Source organism: Camellia sinensis, chromosome 14 (genome assembly GCF_055761805.1).
Source record: "Camellia sinensis isolate YWXY chromosome 14, ASM5576180v1, whole genome shotgun sequence".
In the NCBI taxonomy this organism is placed as follows: Eukaryota; Viridiplantae; Streptophyta; class Magnoliopsida; order Ericales; family Theaceae; genus Camellia; species Camellia sinensis.
Window position 1 is genome coordinate 86810700 of NC_138974.1, and position 22930 is coordinate 86833629.

Genomic DNA, 22930 nt, shown 5'->3' on the forward strand with positions numbered 1-22930 from the left:
TCATCATCAACACCAAATGATGCATATTTCCTAATCTACAACACATCATCATCATCAACACAGCACATATCTATACACACACATATCTATATATACATATATGAGAGAGAGAGAGAGAGCCACCCACCGGCGCCGCCATTACCGCCTCCTCTATGTGTATAGAGATCTGTGCTCTTCTTCCTCCTCTCCATCTTTTCTCCTTCTCTCTCTCGCCTCTTCTCTCTTTCTCTGTCTATTTCAGAGAGGGAAGGGAAAGAAAAGGGGGGAAAAAATACCCAAAACGACGTCATTTTGAATATTTAAGCCAATTTTTTTCGAGTTACGAAGGATTATTCATAGTAACCATGACAATGACAACAATGATAGTGATTGTAATGGTAGTAGTGATAATACTAATATAATGACATTAGTAAAATTCATCCAAAAAAAACTTATTTTCATTGACTTTCAATTTTTGTTAACCAAATATAAAAAAAAAAATATACAACAAAATAAATATTTATATTTTTTTAAATGGCGCAAGACAACATAAATAATAACAAATGAAAAAGAGGACGTGTTATATCACTGACAAATAAAATTTTTTTTGTGATTTTTATTTGAGTCCCACAGCTTTAACAAGTTCAAAGAAAGTGTGAAGTACCACACAATGCATATTAAATATCATATTAAAACAAAAAGTAATAGAAAAATAGGAAAAAAAATTTAGGACTCTGCCAACCCATTGTCTGCAATATGTACACCACCACGTATGAAGAGTATATATTAAATTAATCAATAAGACTGCCAATTATACTATTTCTTTAATCAAATTAATTAATTAATTTTATTTATTTTTTAAGTTGGGAGTGTGCAGAAAGCTTTTTTATAGGAATGTCTTTTCTGGTGAAATGTAAAAGGTCAAAAGGGGTGGAACCTACTGACAGTCTGACACTTGATATATATATATATATATGTGTGTGTGTATATAAGCTTTTAATAAAATTTCTTGGAACAGTTTTTTTTCTGCTTTTAGGAATATGATGATCTGTTTTCAACATACCCAAAAACCAAAAAGAAAAAAAAGGGCCTAACAGGTGAAGTTTTGGACGTTTGCATAGGGGAAGAAAGCATAACTTTTATGGTTTTTTATTTATTTATTTATTTTTATTTTTTATTATTTAATATGGTGTGGGGTTCATTTGTGCAACATTGACTCAAATATCAGACCTTAACCAACAATTTATTTTTTATTTTTTTATTTTTTCAACATTGACTTTTATGTGCCACTTTAGTCTGTTAATGACAAGGCAGTTAGTTCATAAAAGTAGAGTTAGTTATTGGGTGTTGATTAGCTGTTGTTGTTGTTTATTTTTATTTTTATTTTTGTCCAAAAAAAAAAAAAAAAAAAAAAAAACAGTTGTGTGTTTACTTTTCAATTTTCATTTTCTAATTTTAGTTTTTGATGCTTCTGACACAAAAATAAAGAGAAAATCAAGATTTTACATTTACATTTTTTTACAAAAACTGTTCTCAACTTTTGAGATTTGCTTTTAGATTCACTTCGTCAAACAAATTATTCGTGTTATTTAAAATTAATAAACAGAAACAAAACCACAACCAAACAAGCAAAGATTTTCCAAACAAACACATGGAGAAGAATTTTTTTGTAATGGAAATCAAACCAACTACCAAGGAACTGGAACTCCTTGATGGATTTTGTCTTTGCAAATTCATATGTATTTGTATTAGAAAATATTCCTAGTCAACAGACCACTATACTTCTATAATTAGGTCTCTATACGAGTCGGAAGATCTAAGAACACACACACATGGATAACATATGAGAATATTAGTATACTAGTATAAGACAGTCATGTCATAAAATATTAGCCAAAAACAAGCTAAGCTTCTATATAATCCTTGAAGCATATTGATATTAACTACCCCTGTTTGGCTCTCATTTTTTTGGGACTTTTCTTCTGTTTTTACTTTTAGTAAATTTTATATGCAAACATATATATAGGTTGTTAATATAACATGTATGGATCCAAATTCCTTAAAGAACTTAAATAGCATCTACATTTCAAGCTCCTACTTGATCATCCCAAATCGATAGGTAAAAGATGTATATTCTGCATTTATATCTGTGTATACTACAATTTCTGGAGGGGTTGTAAGACCGATACACATATAGCACTTTGTACAAACTTCATTTCCTTCCATCATCAATCTACTTAGTGACAAGTAACAAAGGGTGTGATAGAGATTTGATCTTTTATTTAACATCTTTTCCCCTCCCCTTATCAGACTACATTTTCATGTCCTAATTTCAATATGACATCATAATAAATATATGGATAGCAAATTGGTAACAGTAAATATTCACACTCACTTTTGTCTAATAGATATTCATTTTTCTACCCCAACAAAAAGAAAAGATGTTCTCAAAAAAACAGAAAAAACAAAAGGAAAATTTATCTTATTTCACTTTTTTTCCCCCATCTTTTCTTCTCTTTCAACAAATTCAAAATCCAAACATAGCATTATATCTCTAACAATGGAGGAAAACATTAAATAAATAACTGGATTTACAATATGCAAAAGGTACCAATGGATTCTCTGAGCTAAGGTTCACCATTACATGTTGAGCATTTAAAAAGTAACAGTGTAGAATAAACAGAATAGTTATTTATTTCTTTCATCATGTTTTTTACAAGAGAAATTTCATTAAAACTTAAACAGTATAGGTCTCATCTTTATAGGACTCAATACATGGAAGAGCAATAAAACTAAAGAAAGTGCTTACTATCAAAATCTCTTGCAAAAGCCAAGTCTTTGGCTAACAGAAACCGTAGAAAGATCAAAGCATGCATGGAAGCCCACATGGTAAACCCCAAGGGACCTGCATCGCAAACAATTGATTGTCACTGCCATCCAGCAAGGCCTACATATGAAACCTGCTATATGATTCACTGGAATACTATCCTATCCACTTCCCATGTGGCATGGTGACTCCTATTATTTTTTATTTATGACGGATCCTACATATACATATGGCATTTGTTGAGTAGATACACAAGATAAAGCCATGCAGTACATATGGTAACAATATCATTTTCTGAGTCTCAGCAAAAGTCGAAACCCCTGCTACAAGTAAGCAAATCAACCATGGTATACTTGATCTAAGCAAAGTTGGCATAATTGTTACATACACTTATGAACTAATGCAACCAGACAACCCGTTTACAATGGGGGTACAAATAAGCACCAATTGTCTTGGCTCCACATATATTAAGGAACTGGTATTTAGGGTAACTCTTTAACCGATCAACCAAATTGACTACAAATACACCAATTATTTAACATGATAATGGAAAACAGCTGGCATGGCCTGTCACAAGGGAAGAAATGTTAATACAAACTGAAAAGGAATGAATAAAAACAGTGAAAACAGATTAGAGCATCACACAAAGTAAAATCCTAGAACAACCAATACCATAACAAAAGAAGGGAAGGAAAAAAAAGAAGAAAAAGGAAATTTTCCATCATGCATTTTTGTTACTGAGTGAGAACCTTTTTTTTTTTCCAAATGCAAAAACCAAATTAGTCCAAGAATAGAAATTCAAAAGATCAGCCCTTGCTAGTTAAATTAAATCAAGTTCGCCCAGTAGTACAGTTATATGGGCCATTACATGCCATCAACCATTTCTTATCACTAGTGTTGTGCTGACTGATTTGCCAATATTCTTCTCAAATATTTACCAATTGCTAATCAAAGAAAAAAAAACCTGGCATGTTTACCTCAAATATATTCAGCACTATATCAAGCAGCACCAGAAGTTGTACTTCCAATTGTTTTAAGATCGAAAATCTCAATCCAATAGCCATCAGGATCCTTAATGAATGCTATCCCTTTCATTTTCCCTGCAAGCAGCATGGCATGTTTCTGACATCAATGATAATTACACAATTATTCATCCTTAAAGTTTTGGTAATACATCCAGCTTTTACACTCCTACCAATAAAGCAATGCAGCATTAGTAATTTTCAGTTAAGGGTGCAACTTCGGCAAGTTCAACCCAAGAAACCTGATCCCAACCAGAAACAAATCAGGCTTGGGCAGTGTATTTAAGAATTCGAGCCAAGCTTGGGCTAAATTTCTCCAGCCCAAAATAAGTTCAGGCCAGGCCCGCGCAGAAGCCACAGACAACCAGAGCACGATTTATGAAAATTATATATGATAAATACTAATACCTATACAGCTCTGAATGTTAGATTACCGTTGGATTAAATCTTAAGCTGAGATTATTAAAAATCCAGATAGATTACCACTGGATTAAATCTTAAGCTGAGAATATTGAGAACCTCTCACCTGGCTTCCCCTCACACTCCCTCCCTCTCTCACAGTCTAACTCTCTGCCTCTTTGTAGACCTGGCACCACTGTCAATGTGCTGCACTGTGACTTCCTACCTTTCCTTCTCAGGTATCTCTCTAGTCGCAGCCCCTCCCCCGCCTCTCTCCATCCTCACAGGTCACTAACACACAATCACCTTCGTTCACATCAGCACCAAGACTTGCTGGTATTTGCACCTCTTGCAAAATCTTAGCTCATGGCTCCTGATAAGGGACCTCAAAGAAGCAATATCCTCCAACCATAGGGAATCATCTTTCACTAGGACTCAACTCTCAATATAAAGAAGGGAAGAGAGGTTCATTCAAAATGGAGAAGACTGTTTTCTCACATCATATAACTGATTGAGTCAGCTTGAGACATGGTTCTCCCATGCACATGGATTTGCAGAAATGCAGAAAGGTGGACCAACCTTTTATCTACAAGCAGTCCCGACCTTTTATCTACCATAGTCAGTACAATATTATCCCTCCTCATCAGCACTTGTAGTTTAAGCTTGAGACTATTTTTTATTGAGGAAGCATCCCATCAGCTTAATTGAATTATAAAAATGAAAAGAGTAAATTACCATCATCAGGCTTCTTCACAAACTCCACCCCTAGATGTTCAAATCTCTTGCAAGCCTTGATTGTGTCATCAACAGTAATGCCTATGTGTCCTGAAAGCAAAATTAGGGAAGTCAATCTCATGAAATGTTGGTTAAAAACCCAGCATCCAAAAACCAAAAATCATCTTTACAAAGAAAACATCCACATGCCTAAAGAAAATGAGAACAGAGTCAAGCACAGTCAATGAGGATTAATTCCTGACAAGGACACAACCATCAATCAAGAATAGGCTCATAGCACTTCATGTCTAATCTAGTACAGCCCCTTTAAGTTTTACGAAATTTAGAAAAGCCAATTGAAAAGCCCAGCTCACACTTCTTAAAACTCAAGTATTAAAAAAAGAGAAACTAGAGCCTTCTAACTAGCACAGATAAGGCAACTCTAGGTAATGTAGGACACATTCCAACACACCCTCTTGGACTGCAACATACAGTAGCCGGACAAACGACACACCAATCACAAACCCAACCAAGCTCTGATACCAAATTGAAAAACCCAGCTCACACTTCTCCTTAAAACCCAAGTATTATGGAAAGAGAAACTGGAACCTTATAACTAGCATAGATGGGGCAACTTCAGGTAATATAGGACACATTCCAACAAAGTCAAGTCATGCTATAATCATTGTCTGAAGCAGCAACAAGCGCTGATAAGCTGTGGACAATAACTCTTACAAAAACAAGATTCATTTCTTGGGCAGTCCACATTTTAGGAAGTAGACGAGTAAGTTGGCATGGTTTTATTTTGCCTAGTTTTAATGGTTGATGGTTTCAACTTTGATTAGATGAATTAATTCCATGGCAGATTATTCTAGGCGTGGAACAACCTCGGCAGTATGGAACCTAATCAAAATGATCCAATATGCACTATCAGATTGATGTGGCATTCAGCAAATTAGATCAGCAGTGCCGATGGATGGTCTTCAAAGTCAACAGAAATGGTACGTAGGAATCACATCATAAAAGATACATATGTGCCATTCAAGCCAACATCTAAGAGTTACATACCAAAGCCACGAGGTTCTGAGTTCCCATTATGGTAACCTTTGAAATCAGGATCACTCTCAGTACCCCAATTACTGTGGCAAGCATTTGAGTGTCAAAATGTTACGGAGAAGGGGAAGAATAAAGAATTGATTTCCACGAGAGAGAAAAAAAATGTGATATCAAAATAAAATATACTGTGTGAGCTCAATTGTAGCCTTCTGACTGAATGTCCAAACTGTACGATCAACTGCATTGCTGGGAGCTGATGTTGGGTCCTGAGAAAGAGACAGAGAGAGTGACGTCAAGTTAATTGTTTTTAAGTGAATTCACTACATAGCACCAAAAGGAGGAGCCCATGTATGTGTACTAGTTAAAAAGACAAAAGTTGTACCATCCTAGAAAGAACTAATATCCCAAGTTATCAACAATATCCCTAATGCTGTGGATTAATGACACAGTTGTCTTCCACTCCATCTAAGTGTTCATCCCTCCCATCAAATGGCCTTCAAATCTGATGACTTTTGCCACTAGTTTTAGTACCCTTCCAACTACCAAACATATCAACCAGTGTGTTTGGGAGAACCCATCTTACAAGAATATACATATATATATATATATATACAGCCTCTCAAGTAACCTTACAAGGTTTAAAAAGATAATCAACTGTCTCCTCGTTGCAGAGGGCAGAACGCCAATTAGAAAGTGCCATCAAGAACATCTTTTCAAGAAGAAAATTTAGAATATCATGGTTTTAGAAGATAGAAATAGATAGAGATACACAGACAGACAAATACATATATATATATATATATAGAGAGAGAGAGAGAGAGAGAGAGAGCTAGGGCTACAAACGAGTCGAGCCAAGCCGAGTTTTAATATGTTTGGACTTGTTTATTAAGATTTTAACGAGCTCGGGCGGGAACTCGAGCTGAATAAAAATTTAACGAATCGAGCTCGAGCCAAGTTGGCTTAGGCTCGACTCGAGCTCGAGCCTGTTCACGAGCCTTAATGAGCCAAAAAATTTATAAATTCATACTTGCATGTGAGACTAAAGTTACAATTAAAAAAACTTTGATTATATAATTATATATACACAATATATAAACATACTAAAAAAAAGTCCATATTTTACTAAAATAATAATATCTACTACCACTATTATATAAATGTACTATCTATAGTTACCTATTATTCACATTTATATTTTTTAAATATATAAATAGCATATTTCTCTTATTTTTTATACATATTTTTATATTATTTAATATATAAATAATAAATATTAAACGAGCCGAGCTTTGGAATGTTTAGGCTTATTTATTAAAAATTTAACAAGCTCGAGCGCGAGTTCGAACGCAAAAAAAAATTAACGAACTGAGTTCCAACGAGCTCTTACCGAGCCGAGCTCGAGCCTATTCACAAACGGCTCTGTTCATTTGCAACCCTAGAGAGAGCTGTCTAGAACATTTGGAAGAAAACTAAAATATTTTATGCTTTTATCATAAATGCATGGCTTATTGGAGGATTTAGGCCCCATTTGGGGTGGTGGCTTTTCGGCTAAAATAGCTAAAAAGCCAAAACACCCAATCATATCGCTCTCTATATTTTTCTACACGTCTTTTGTAAAAAGCCAACTAAATTTCTAGCTTTTTATGAAAAACGTACAGAAAAATATAGAGAGCGATATGATTGGGTGTTTTGGGAATTTTGGCTTTTTGCCTATTTTAGCCAAAAAGCCACCACCCCAAACGCGACCTAATATGAAGAAAGGCCTTCCATTGCTAAACACAAATTATGTACAAGGCACCATTAATGACCACCAAGGCATCGGTAGTAATAAAAAAAATATTGCAAAAGTAATGTAGAACACTTTACCTCATATCCTATAAAATACAAGCTAAATTTCATTTCTGGAAAATCCAACCTCTTAAGTAACCTGTAATATGCAACGAAGAAATTCATATCAAATTCAATTACATAAACTATAGATTTACTCCCAACTTTCCTTTTTTATGAGCAATAAGAAACTATTATGAAAGAAAAAAGATACAAGGCAACTAAAAGAATCCTTGGCACCCTCCAAATTTTTAAATATAATTCTCTAAGGTTATTGTGATTGATAATGAACTTAGAAGTGACTAAGTTTCTTTGGTGCCTGACGGGTAATGTTGTTTCTCACAACCCAGAGGGTCAAAGGTTCAAAATTTGGTAGAGAAGAGGAAGATAACGAAATTAGAAATGCCTTTGCGGCTATGAAGCACAGGGTACTCCAAAAATGGTGCCATACAAGTACCGGGTACTTACCGGGTGTAGGTACACATACTGATATGATGGTACGCGCCGAATACTTGCCGGGTACGGCAAATATATTTGGGTACGTCATGGGTATGGTCCCGGTACGGCGAGGTGACTTTCTGTTTTTTGGCAGCTGATAGAATTTATTGCAACCTTTATTATTCTTCTTTTAAGTTTGAAAATATTAAGTAATTTATTTCCAATACTCTTTGCCCACGAGTCATAGTTTTGCTCTCTTTTGCATCATGTTTTAGACGATCAAAAAAAAGAAAGAAAAGAATTATATAACTTTTTAGACAAGTTGTTTTCGTTTTAGTTTTGATATTGAAACTTTGATTTGTATGTTGGATGTTTAGCTATCAATTTTTAAAAATTAAAAAAAAAATTGACGTACCTTAACCGTACGCGTACCCTACTTTTTTAAGAATTTGCCGTATCGGTACCCATATCGTACCCGTATCCATATCTGTACCAGCACATGTGCTTCATAACTTTGCGGGATGCTTGTGCAACCTTACCTTAGGGGTTATAATTCATAGGGAGTTCACGGTGAGATTCCTAGTGTATTCTTCAAAGGCCCCAAAAGGTGCCTTTTTTTAACCAAAACCCTTACCTGATTGTGCACAAATCATCCCCAACCTCTAATTTGTGGACTTTCAGCACACAGTTTTTAAAATCCTGCATCCTGCAACTTTTAAACAAGTCCAAACTATTTTTTCCCATCTACAAATCCTAGATTTCTCCTTTTAATCCTACAATTTTTTTCTGTCCAAAGCCCAATACAAGTCCAATTGTTTGCACCACTAGGCCCTAATTTCCTAATCAGTCCTACATCATAATACCTACAGGTTGAGAATCAATCAAGAACTCAGAAAACATATTCAATGAATTACTTTGAATCTACAATTGACAGTCATAGGTGATAACATAGTCACCAAGACAGAGAAACTAAGTTAGTCAGAATGCTTTGTTGAATACTTGAAAAACTCTACTGCTTTCTGGATCCTCGCTGTGAATTTTCTATATATACCCCTCCTATCTGAAAGTTGCAACTACCAACGTTAATGTGAAATCAATTTGAAACAAAACTAATTCACATATTTGAATCAGTTGCTTTTCCTACAGTATCATGATTTCATCATTGGATAATGACCAGTACTATTCAGATCATCAGACTTGGATCTTACTCTGAATTGTTGAGTGGCCTAGTTAACCACTAAACTAATTGGATTCACGATGCCTTTTATGGCCATTTTGGGACCTCACGAAATAAACATATTTGTTAATTTGTTACTAATTCACAGTCATTAGTGGATCGCCAAGGTTACAATTTTCCACCAAAACATGGACATAAAGCTGTTTTGACACCCATTATGAATATTGCATTAGATATGCCCATTGGGAGTTGACTATTGCACGATCACATTTAAGCAAAAAATAATACTTGGTCTACCAGATATGAACAAAATTACAGTAAAAGAACAACTTATGAACAAAATTGAAGCACCAGACCTAAGTATTAGACACACGTATCAGCATCAAAACACAGAGGGAAAAAGAAATCTCAAAGTAAAAAAAAAAAAAGGAAAAAGAAAAAGAAAAAAGGACTTACGACATGCCCAATACGCGAGAATAGAAATCAAGACTGACTTTTGGGTCCTTAATCCGAAACATCTGAATTCAAAACAAATTCCAAACATGAACAACACATGTACATACAGTCTACAGATACATACATATAGGGCATGAATTAATTGAAGAGTAATTGGGACTTACAGTTTGTTGCATGAAGTAACTTTTAGTGGCTTCATCGGGAGTAGTGTGAAGGCCTGGATTGTTGGAGGGAGATTCTTTGGATTCTGAAGCCATTGATGATGATGATGATACAAAACGAGAGCGAGTCGGGTACTGCAAAAGAGATAGAGAGAGAAATGGAGATTAGAAGAAGGTGAATTGGGAATTAGGGAATCAAAGCATTTTTAGGGTTTTGGGGACCTTTGGGTTGATGGTGGTGAGAAAGGTAAGGATTGAAGGTGAGGTGAATTTGGTGGTTTTGGTAATGAATCGGAAGAGAGAGGGCCGAGATAACGAACTTGCAATCGACAACGCCATTATTGGGTTCTGTTCTAGAGAGAGAGGGAGAGAGAGAGACGAGGAGAGAGCTCACCTTGTGCTGAGTGACGACGAAGTGGCGGCGTTGATGATAATTTACAGGGATTATATTATACAGAGTTTTTTTGGCTGAAATATTTTAATTATACTATATATTTTATTTTCAAAATATTTGACGAGTGAAAAAAAAAAAAAAAGAGTTAGTTTTTTGGGTTTTTAATTTTTTTTTTAAGTTACCATATTTCCTTATATTTTTACATTAAAAAAAGTCAAAAGTCATAAAAAAGTTAAAAAAATTAATTTTTTACCAACTTTCTAAAACATCACTTAATTGAAAAAGATTCATGGTATAATGAAATTCACACTTAAAATTGATATGAACCATATACTAAAATTTTAGATAATTATTTATCCAAAGCCCTTTTACTTTATAAGATTTTATTACTATAATAATTCATAAAAAAATAAAATTCTTAGTTGAAATCTTAAAAGTTCGTGGAAGACACATTTTGATTAAAGAGAAATACTTCAGACCCTACTAGGCCCAGTGGAATCTGATTGGTCAAAATTTTATTATTTATTATTTTTATTTTTTTTCTTTTTGTCTAGAGAGCACAGGAGTGGGGGTGCTGGGTCACTCTACTGAGAATTCCAACACAGTTGTTGATTAAACTAGAGGTTGTTTGGTGACCAAAAAAACAAAAATAGTTGAAAACAGTTAACTTGTTTAGTATATTGTTTTTATTTATAAAATAAAATAAAATAAATTCTATTTTTCTATAAAATGAAAAAAAAATTATTTTCATTTATTTTTAAAATAAATTTTCACTTTCTCCTCCCTCTTACCATCAATGCCTGCCATCTGCTATCATCCTCGGCCACCCCCAAATGGTATTTCAATAATTATTTTTTTCAGTTTCCGTATGTTAAAGTTATTAATTATCATCTCATTAAAATTTTAAGATGCTAGAAAAAAAGAATAGTTATATTATTAAGCCTTCGTTTGACATATCATGCTTTTTGATTTTTTGACTATTTTAATTATAAAAAGACAAAATAAACTTTTTAATCCAATAAGACAAAACATCACATCCAATTCATAATCATTTTATTTTTTTCTCTCATAAAAATCAAAAAACTTATTCCAAATAAAATTTTTTAACCTTAAACTAAAAAAATCTAAAGATTAATTCACATCTCAAACAAACCATTAATAATTTCAATTGGCGTCACGACCTGGTGCTCTCTTGTAAATAGCCAAAAGCTCTTGACCTAGGGGGGTTCTGTCCAGTGTGTTCACCGTGATTTACGCCCTATTTGAAGCAGCCCCTCTTTGAAGATCCAGTAATGCTAGGTATCATGAAAAGTCTTTCATGAAAATGATCATGAAAGATTTGTGACCTTTAGATTACACTTAAAATAAAATACCACACACTAATCAAGGTAATCTAAGGGTCATAGATTTTTCATGATCATTTTCATGAAAAAATTTTCATGATCCCTAACATTTCTCTTGAAGATCTGGTCTCACATGGACTGTAGTGTTGAACTGATTCTAATCCCTCAGCTGATTGGAACAAACATTGGCATTTGGAAAATGCTAGAGGTCCTAAATTTTCTACCAAATAAATGACCAAATGTCTCATATGGGTGTGGGGCCCACAAAATTACGGACCCCACACCCATGTGAGACATTTGGTCATTTATTTAGTAGAAAATTTGATATCCCTAGCATTACCCTTGGCATTTTCCTCTTTATCCATTCCTTTTTCATAATCATAGAGGAAGGTTTTGTGAAAGTCTTTTTTTTTTTTGGTCTTGTAAATGCAAATTTTTTTCTATTCAGTTTCCTCTATAAGGGAAGTATTTTAATTAGCAAATAGTATTATATTTTAAATTGTTAACACACCATCTTATTTGAAAACTTTAAGCTATTTGAAATAAAATTATTGTATTATTTATATTCTCAATGCCACCGAATGTTTTTGCAATCTAATTTATATTGGATCTTGTTTTTTATCTTTATTTGTATTTAACTTTTTAAGATTAATTATTCTTTACTCTCTTGTAGTTTAGTCTAAAAATATTTAATTTCCTTGTGATTTAAAACAATGGTGCTCTATACACCAATTAGTATATATACTAGTGTGTTAATTAGTGTTATGATATTATTATTGACCACGTTTATTATACAAGTTATAAATATCTAAAACTATACAAATGATGTCACATCATCTGTTAGTATATTAATGTGTACATTAATTAATACATATAATATTATTCGATTTAAAATTGAAAACATAATCTGTGTGGTTTGAACTTTCGTATAATGGTTTACTGACTTCCGTGTAATTTCCTACTCTGCTTGTTAATGATTTTTATAAAAACTCTATATTATTCTTATTTTTTATTCGTGTGGTTTGAACTTTCGTATAATGACTTACTGACTTCCGTGTAATGACCTACTCTGTTTGTTAATGATTGTTATAAAAACTCTATATATTCTTATTTTTTATTCGTGTGATTTGAACTTTCGTATAATGACTTTCTGACTTCCGTGTAATGGCCTACTCTGTTTGTTAATGATTTTTATAAAAACTCTATATTATTCTTATTTTTTTTATTAAATTTTCATGTCAATGTCACTCCTTTTCACTTTCACTCTCTAAAAAAATTAAGGATAAAGTATACTGACACCCCTGAAATTTATATTTATTACAATTTCTCCTTCACATTTGAAAAATTACAATGCATATTAAATATTATATTAAAATAAAAAATAATAGAAAAATAGAAAAAAAAAATTAGGACTCCGCCAGCCCATTGTCTGCAATATGTACACCACATATTCATGTATGAAGAGTATATATATATTAAATTAATCAATAACACTGCCAATTATACTATTTTTTTAATCAAATTAATTAATATATATATATATATATTAGCGTATTTTAGGCACGGTGTAAATAATATTAAGATTAAAATACAGTTATAAAAATATATTTAACAGACTGTACTCTACAATTCCAAACAAATCAAATATAAAAAAAATTAAATATCAAATAATGCACACCAGCCAGTACTCTACAATTTAAAAGAAATTAAAACTAAAATGCATACCAGTTAGTGTTACTCCTGCCAATCAAATTATAACTATATAAGAAAAACAAACATTATATTGTCAAGACCCACGCCTGACAATACAAAAAAGAAAAACAAATACATATCAGTTTAAGGTTTAGAAACACCAATCCAAATAAATTGAAAGCTACGTAAATAAAAAATGAAAAAGAAACATAACAAAGAGAAGATTGTGAAGATCATCAAACCTGCAAGAGTTTTGAAATGAAAAGGACAAAAAAAGAAAAAGAACAAAGAGAAGATTGTGAAAATCATCAAATCTGCAAGAGCTTCGAAGCAGAATTCAAACAACCCAATTCTTCTTACCAGGTTGCCTGAACATTATATTTAGGTATATAAACATATATTTTAGCAACAGATAAATCATATTATTAGTAATTTAAAAATTAAAAAAGTCAATTCTATTATTAGGTACCTAAATAAGCCAGAAACATTATAAAATTTATATTACAGTGGTACCTAAATAAGCCAGAAACATTATATTTAGATACTTAAACATATAATGTTAGATACCTAAATATATATTATTTATCATAATATATATTTATTATAAATCGTCAACCTGTGAAGCCAGAATTGAGCTTCACCAATCATCAAACCTGAAGATCATCATACGCTAGATGAATCTTCAACATATTTGGTGATATGTTGCAACCTGTTACATTGAAATTGAGATCTCCATTTCTTGCCACAAATGGAGAGGAGCCAAACCCGAGCAGCTAAATAAGCTTATCTGTCACTAGGTTTAAGTTAAGAATTGCAAAACTCACAATACTTTTCTCATATATGATAATATGAGCAGAAATGGGCTTCTCTAAAAAAAAAAACTATGCAAGCTTACACATGTATTTCAGCACCTAAGTCAATAACTCAACTTGACTAAAGAGATTAGCAATCAAATGGAACAAACAGATTTAACCATTATAGACCTCAATTCCACCAACAAACAACACACCCAAATGTATATAATTCCTCTTACCAAGCTTGAATTCACCTCCAAACTTAGACCCAGCTCACCAAATTACCTCTAATGACAGCAACCCACCAACAAAACTACTTCTATTAAGTCTTAAAAGTCAAAGCCCAATAAAAATTCTATTTTTTCTGGCAATAACAAACACGAATGAGTACTCTATTACTCTGGATATATGATCAGAGGTTAATGAAAGAAAAACAATAAGGTTTTTTAGTTCTTAATAGTAATCCTATAAAAGAATAAAAATATTATAATAACAAGTATAGTGAGCTAAAATTTTGTGTAAGTAGAATTTTCCTTTCATTTTATTAGGCAGTTCAAAAAATGTTTTAACTTTGTGTGTTCATAGAATTACACTGCCTTCGTGCTTGTTGTTGACTTGAATTGACAAGGAGTCAGTTACAGTAAATTGGCAAGGAGTTGGTTACATTGTACTATAAATCTTCTTCCATCTATGACATTATTTATATTTGTGGTATATGACTGTAGTTAGGAGGCTTTAAATGCATCATAAAATTTTAAGTGCATTTAGTGCCTGCCCTATAATAATTGTATGCATACCTAGGATAAATGACAAATATACCAAGTAATTCATGGTTTCATATATTGATTTTTGGGAAATTTAAAAAAGAAAAAAAACTTCAAAATGTTGACCTCGGTAACAAATCAATCCTAATTTGAAATTATTTTAATTCTAACCATTCATTTCTATGAACCATTTAAACAGTCTAACAATTTTTTTCCCTTTATTTTGGTGTTGACAGTCATTTGCTACCCTTACCATGATCCATCACTACCCCCATCTTCTCCACATCTACCACTACTCCTCATTTTCCTCACCTCACTACTACTCATCTCATTCCTTTCTCAATTCATAAAAATTCCAGTAAAAAAATATGAAGTGCTTTCTAAACGAACCTTTAAACATGAAGCAAAAATGGTTGGTTTATTTTGTATCTGCACCAACACAATTGAAGCAAATAAAATTAAGATATAGGTAAGTAAGTCCCAGTTTTTTCTCACAGTATAGAAACATTCAACTTCTTTTAAGAAAATTCAGCAAAAATTCAGAGCATTCATTTCTAACTTGAAATTATTTTAATTCTAACCATTCATTTCTATGGGCCATTTAAACAGTCTAACAATTTTTTTCCCTTTATTTTGGTATTGACAGTCATTTGCTACCCTTACCATGATCCATCTGTGACAACCCTCACCATTGTTTACTGATAATACTACTGATTACTGCTAAACTGTGACTGAACATGATTAAGTAACTGATTTGACTGACATTCTGACTGATTGATTGAGTGTATTAGTTTGAATGCATGTCTATCTGTTTGACTGTTAATGATCTATTCATGTTTTATGCTTTAAACTGCAAATTGAAGGCCTTATCGGCGGCCGAATCCGGAACTGATTAGTGTTTTGTGTTAATTACAATTAATGTGATTTTATGGTAAATTTAATTGAAATTTGATTTGGTAAGATTATGTTAGATTAAGTAAAGCTAAATCTCATTAGTTTAAGTTTTTACCAAAATGCCACTTAGTGGACTATTCCATGAGCCATTTATTTGATTTATATATGTTGGCATTATCACAACTCTTCAGCCATTTTCCTCAAGTCCAAAATCGAGTGAGTGAGAGAGGGAGAGTAGGAGAATTGATTTCAACAAGTTTTGGCTAGGAAAATTTGAAGAATTGAAGAGGTTTTACAAATTAGGCTCCTACACCTTAGCAATTGAGGACCTAAGGTAGGAGAATCATCTTCTTGAACTTGTATTTAAGTTGTATCTTGCATGTTTTATGGAGTTTGGTGATTAGAGTCTAGAATTGGTTCAAAATGTTGAATTAAAGCTTAAATCATGCATGCATGTACATGTTCTAGCATTTTGAGGTTGTTTTCATGGAAATTGCTACATGCATGTCTTTATTCTAGCTATGGTCCATGAATTCATCATGTTTTTGAGTGAATTGACTCATTTGATTAGGTATTGGAAGCTTTGATTTCAATTGACCACTTGCATGTCATATGTTCATCATGTTCTTGAAGTTTTGTTTGGAAATGGGTTCAATTGACTCACCCTTGGGCTTTGATTTTACAAATTGATCTTCAAAACATGTTATATTATGGGTTTAAAGTGTTTTTCCAGAAAATGGGCCCAAGAGGTTGAGTTTTGATGTGTTAAATGTTTGGTTTGAGTTTGGGAGGCAAATCTAGAAATTCCAGATTTTGGCTTCCACGCTCGAGCAAAGGATTCCACGCTTGAGCGACCATCTTTTGTTCAGAGCTCCGCTCGAGCGAAGGAATGGTGGCTCGAGCGTAAATTGCAAGCTCTCAGGTTTTTGGTACACGCAGATGCACGCTCGAGCGAAGGAACCTACGCTCGAGCGAGGACTGTGTCTTACGCTCGAGCGAGCGTCGAGCGGGCGTCGAGCGGAAATTTTCAACATCCAGCGCTTTTTGCATTTTTACAGACCGCTCGAGCGAGGAAGTCCACGCTCGAGCGACCCCACTGTTTTGACAAGCTCACTCGACGAAAAAAGCCACGCTCGAGCGAGACCCTATTTTCTAAAAATTCTGAAAAGTGTTTTAAAGTGCATCTTTGCATCCTCTTTCTATCCTAGGCATTCCTAGGCCATGTTTTAGGCATCTTAAGGAGGATATTGATGTAGAACCATACCGAGTCAAGTTAGGGACTAAGTCATTGATTCCCAAGTGTGTAACTTAGTGTGTGTTCATTCTGTAACTGTGTAGGGTTGGCATCCGAGGACGCTCTAGCCTATTTGTAGCCAGTGCTCTGTGAGTAACAATGTTGTAAAGATATATTCAATCATGAATATTTTATGAATGATCAACTGTACTGCTTTCTGAAATGATATTTCTTACTGAATGAATGCTTGTCCTATTTGCGAACTGTATTCGTGGCATCCATAGCAATTTACTGTTAATGTACTGTACTGCTACTGTCACAGAGATCTCTGTCGGTTCCCATGTTGGAACCACTACTGTTTACTGATATGATGGCCATCAACTGACTGTTCGGTTTGTTAAGACCTACTGTACTATTTTTCTATGGGATGTACCACATATGACTGCTATGACTGAATGACTGATATACTGTTATAACTGACTGTTTTAAATACTGAAAGGACATTCATTCTTAACCTCCTTATGCATATGTTATTCACTGGGCTTTAGCTCACTGTTTATATATATATATATATATATATAGGTGTCCAGGCACCGGATCGAAGCTAGGAGCGTTGGGTTTAACTCCCTTTTTGTCAAGCCAACCACTGTGCCTCACTGAGAGGTTCCAAGTCCTTCAAGCTAGGGCTTTTTGGGGTGTTTTAGATTCATCATTTCTGTCTCTGTTTTTGTATAGACTGACTGTACCTGTACTGTACTGTTCTACTAGGGATTAGGTCCCTGTCCTGAATGATTGTACATGTATGTATATACTGTTTTGGTTCTGAATGTGAATATGTATGAAAAGTCTTTTTTTTCACATATAGACTGTCACAACTCATTGGACATCATTTATTACTGTTTTGGGTTCCGCCAGCCCCTGTACTCTGTATTACTGTTATTACTGTTAAGCAGGCCTTCGGTAATCACGGATTACTGGCCGGTTATGGTGCTAAACCCATAGGGGCGGGTTTGGGTCGTGACACCATCACTACCCCTATCTCTTCTTCCCATCTACCACTACTTCTCATTTCCCTCACCTCACTACTACTCATCTCATTCCTTTCTCAATTCATAAAAACTCCAGTAAAAAAATATGAAGTGCTTTCTGAACGAACCTTTAAACATGAAGCAGAGATGGTTGGTTTATTTTGTATCTGCACCAACACAAAATAAAATACATCACCTCTATCTTATTTGTAGATTGTGTTTTTTTATTTTATTTTTAATTACATGATTGTGAATGTATATAATTGGATTGGAGTATATAATAGATATTGGGTGAATCATAATTATGAATGAGCCATAGCCAAAATTAACATTTGAGCCAATTTTGATAGTTGTATTGTTTAGAAGGTAAAAAATACACATTGAAATAAGATTGTGTTAACACATTTCAATTCAATAAACTGGCCTAACTTTGTTAACATTATGCTCTACTTCTTTTTAACACTCTTATGTATGGAACTGAAACCAATTTTTAAGAGAACTTATGAAACTATCTTGTTTGCTTTCAATAAATGTAATCTGCTTGTGAAGCTTCATGCTTTATGCTGAAAACCTTTAGGAAGGCATTGTCAGATAATTAGTCTAATAGTTTTTACACTGTCCTTTTTATCAACTCATATCTTATCTGATTCTTTTCCTGAACTATATTTAGACAGATGTTTTAATTATCTAATTTAAATACAATGGGCTATTTCTTTCTCACTATAATTCTAATTTTTAACAATCAAATAAAAACAAAAGATCACAAAACATTACTTTGTATGTTAAAAAAGGAAACTCAATTCACACATTTATCAAAATAACCCAAATCATTTATCAAAACACTAATCATATTTGAAACACTTCAATCTCATTGATACTTTATTTGGTTCACTGGAATGAGATAAATGATGATTCCCATTGCAATGAATTTTTCATTATTCTTTTAATCAACCAAATATGAGAAGTGTAAGGAATCTTTGCACTTTATTATAAAAGATTAACACATAGTTTAAAAAAAAAAATGTAATGATAGGAAAAATCCAAAAATTAGCAAATTTGACTATCCAAGCCTATAAACAACAATTCCTATTTAGCAAAGTTGAGAGCTCTATCCGCTAAACAACAATTTCCAACAACACATAAAACATATGTTAAAAAACTTAAATCCCATCCCAAAAATGTCTGATTTCCTGAGATGAGAAAACAACAAAGAAAAACAACTCATTTCCGTTATTCATTCATAATCAACAATGATTCAAGATACAATTATAGCCTGCTCAATCCATTTCAAAAGCATAATAACAAATTAAGCATCACTGTAAAAATGTAATAAATATATTTAAAAAAAAAAAGGTCGAATGTAACAATCAATCTTCAAAACAAACTAAAATAGATATGTAACGACATAAAATGAAATGAAATGAAATGATGGGTGTTGAAGGTGGGGGTGGGGAGAGGGCTTTGAGCGACGGAGTTACATATCAGAGCCGTTGGGGTGGGAAGTGGTTTTTTGGCTAAATGTCATATAAGACTCTGTATTTTCCTACCTCTTCATTTGGTTTTCCCCTTTGGCTTGACACACTTTTAACTTTGAGCACGAAACTGATCAATTTTGCAATATACATTCATCGGACTGGACCAAACAGTTGAGTATAGTTCTCTAGTTGTGTGTAAACTTGGTGTTTTATCCAGTTCTTGAAAAACCATTTTGACTTAAGGTTATATTAGTTGCTAAAATCAGAAGGCTTAAATTTTGCTATTTTTTAAATACATACTTGGGTTTTATATAGCCAAATAGAGAACCAACTACAATTAAAAAATAATATAAGCAAAAAGCCAAAACTATATAAGAAGCCAAAAAGCAAGACAATCCATTTCAATTATCACAATCTAATTTACCGGATTAATAAATGATAGTAATTACTTGAAAGTAGAAAAATGAAAGAAAAAAATAGGAAAAACACAACCCATCATTGGATTATTAATAGGAAAAACAACCCCAAAATATCTGATTTCCTGATTAATCCCTAAATGAATCAATTTTGTTAGGTTTTTATTCTTGGCAACCCCGTTTGACAAAACTCCTTTCAGTTGTATTTATTTTCGCACTTTTATTTCAGTGAGGCTATGAGTTTTTAGATGCGAATCCAACCCGAATTATACCTTTCAGAGAAGTTTGTGATGCTAATGCTTTCAAGATTGCCACTTCGTTGATTATGACGGGGATCGAGCTGTCCGGTCAGCTCGCAAGGGCCCACGGGGCAGCGCTCCTTGGTGGGTTCGGGGCAGCGCCCAGGTGGGGTCGAGGGGCAGCGCCCCCGAAGCAAAATGCAAAAATGCATTCCTAGTTGCCTGTCGAGAATCCCTGGTTCCAGCAGTTTTGGTCGCCTGTAAAAGTACTGAGCTGTGTGATTTTGCGCTCGAGCGGGTTCTCTAACGCTCGAGCGGACCTCTGTTATATCACACGCATATTTTGCTGAGGACGCTCGAGCGGGCTGTTGGGCGCTCAAGCGAACCGCGCGAACACAGTTTTTCGAATTTCAATAAGGAGTGGGTTTTCTTCCAAATCTAGGATTACTTTTGGTTTTCTATAAGTAGTTGGTTTTCTCCCAAAACTAGACTACTCCTGAAGTCCTCCAGATCTTATTTTTGGATTCTAAGGTTTATATCTGGGGAAATTTTGCTAGTTTTCTTTGATGTTTTATTGAGTATTCAACTCATGATTTAAAGAGAGTACATCAAAGGTTTTGTTTGTTCTACAAAAGAGAGAGTTGTTCTTCGGTGGATTCTGAAGAATTCGAGCTTGGAGCTTTGGTGGATTCCGGGGTGGCTCATCGTAAAGACAATTCCGAGGTGAAGACGGGTTGGAAGAGACACATAGAGGTTGGTTCAATTCGGGCGTGGATTCGCTAGGTAATTGAGAATATACCTGTGTAATTCCTTTATATCTTCTTAGTGGATTGTTTTGTGGCTGTTGCCCATGGTTTTTTTATCACAATTGGAGATGTCCAATTGTGGTTTTTCCACGTAAAATCGTTGTGTCGTTTTGTCTTGATTGTTTGATTGGGATTGTTATATATTGCTTAAATTGATACATAATCACAAACCAACATCTAGGGGATTTCTAGATTTTTCAAATTTCAATTATAACTTGCTTAATACAATTATAAACTGCTTAATACATTCATAATCAAAAGCATGAACAACAAAATGATTCAAAAATTATAACCTGCTTAATATAGATTTATGGATAAATAATTCAAAAGCATGAACAAAAACAATGTAACAATCAACAACAATAACAATATAACATGCTTAACACAATCCACAATAGGTGGGTATGGAATTAAATTGGAATTATATTTAAATGAAAAAGAATAAAAAAGTAAAATTATATTTCATTCATATAATTTTAGGGTGTATCATGTATAAACACTAAAAATTCTTGGTTCAAAAGATTGGTATTATCGAAATTGGTTTTCTTCTATAAATTGAAATTAAACAAAACTAAGATGAGCAATATAGAGTAGGGATGAGGTTGCCAATTAAAATTTTATTCAAGTCTAAGCATATGGAAAAAAAAAAAAAAACAAAAAAAAAACAAAAAAGGAATCTCAGTTAGGAGTTTAATTTTTTAATTTAGAGATTGTTGATCAGTCAAGAACTCAGATACATGACTGATGTCAGAAGTTTAATTTTTTAATTTAGAAATTTTTTAATTTAATTTTTTAAGGCAAGAAAGTGATGTCCTCAACTTTGATTATGTTCACCAATTAAACTTACAACTCAGTTATTGTTCAATCACTCTTCTTGGACAATGATGGATAAACAAAAATGATGACAGGTTTTCTAACAAAGATATACATAACAAAGAAAAATGCAGGAATGATGATTACATAGGTTATATAATCTATACTCTAACTAATCATCCCTTCAAGAAGATGGCAAACATAAAATATTATGATTGTCTATTTGATTTAGTTTTCATTGCTCTTCTGGCCAAAGCAGAGGAGAACGAACCTACTTTGACTTGTTCACCAACTAATAAATTGTGGTTTAAATCATGAAAAGAGACATGGAACTATATAAATCATGAAACCATATAAGTTCACCAAGAGTTTTCTTTACTTCTTTTACACGTCGAGACATGATTTTTAGGGGAAAAGAGACCCCCCCCCCAAAAAAAAAAAAAAAAAAGAAAAAAGAAAGAGAGAGAGAGAGATAGATAGAGAGGGAAAAAGATGAGGCAATTCAAACCATATAAAACGTCTTAACCATGAACAATAACAAATAAAGCCAATCTCCAAAGATATCTTAATAGCACTTCCAAACACAATCAGACTCCAATCAAAATTGAGTGAATTCCTGTAACAAAGCTAATTAATCCAAGAACTTGACACATTTCAATGAAGCATCTTCTAAAACATATCTTCTAAAGCACATCTTATTATTACTATTTTTTTTTTGTAATTATTCATGAAACAAACAATAGAAACCAATATGGTGGATACAAACCAAAATGTATATAAAAAAGAATGTAGTGAAATCAAGCCACAACCAAACTGCAAAATTAAGACAAAAACACAAATCCAAATCCTCCAAACAACACATTTCACCAAATCAAGCTTGCTACCAAAATTGTGCAACTAAATAAGAAAATACGGGATAGGATTGTGCAACAATACATACCAAAACAAATAAAAGACAGGATACCCTTTATTGGTTTTGTTT

General features: G+C 33.2%; 1 protein-coding gene across 4 annotated transcripts; it reads right to left on the minus strand.

Annotated features, from left to right (window-relative positions):
- Positions 1-2655: 2655 nt before the first annotated feature.
- LOC114289647 (lactoylglutathione lyase) lies at positions 2656-10568 on the minus strand. 4 transcript variants are annotated; one of them, XM_028233410.2, is made up of 9 exons: positions 10451-10568; positions 10060-10191; positions 9896-9957; positions 7864-7924; positions 6184-6263; positions 6010-6080; positions 4963-5052; positions 3784-3906; positions 2656-2884 (listed from the first exon to the last, which is right to left on the minus strand). In XM_028233410.2, exons 2-8 carry the CDS (start codon positions 10150-10152, stop codon positions 3806-3808), a joined length of 558 nt encoding a protein of 185 aa, XP_028089211.1. In that variant the 5' UTR covers positions 10153-10191; positions 10451-10568; the 3' UTR covers positions 2656-2884; positions 3784-3805. The 4 variants fall into 4 exon arrangements, with proteins under 4 accessions (XP_028089211.1, XP_028089214.1, XP_082761720.1 ...); XM_028233413.2 differs by having other exon boundaries at positions 2656-3373; XM_082905594.1 differs by having other exon boundaries at positions 2656-3373; positions 10279-10509.
- Positions 10569-22930: the final 12362 nt, after the last annotated feature.

What these genes read in the sequence shown, in the direction of transcription:
- LOC114289647 (XM_082905594.1), bottom strand. Translation starts at nt 10,395, where the DNA reads ATGGCGTTGTCGATTGCAAGTTCGTTATCTCGGCCCTCTCTCTTCCGA. An exon ending in GTTACTTCATGCAACAAACT is followed by an intron (nt 9,958 to 10,059) that starts GTAAGTCCCAAT and finishes TTTTGAATTCAG; the next exon opens with ATGTTTCGGATTAAGGACCC. An exon ending in TGTGAAGAAGCCTGATGATG is followed by an intron (nt 3,907 to 4,962) that starts GTAATTTACTCT and finishes TGCTGCTTGCAG; the next exon opens with GGAAAATGAAAGGGATAGCA.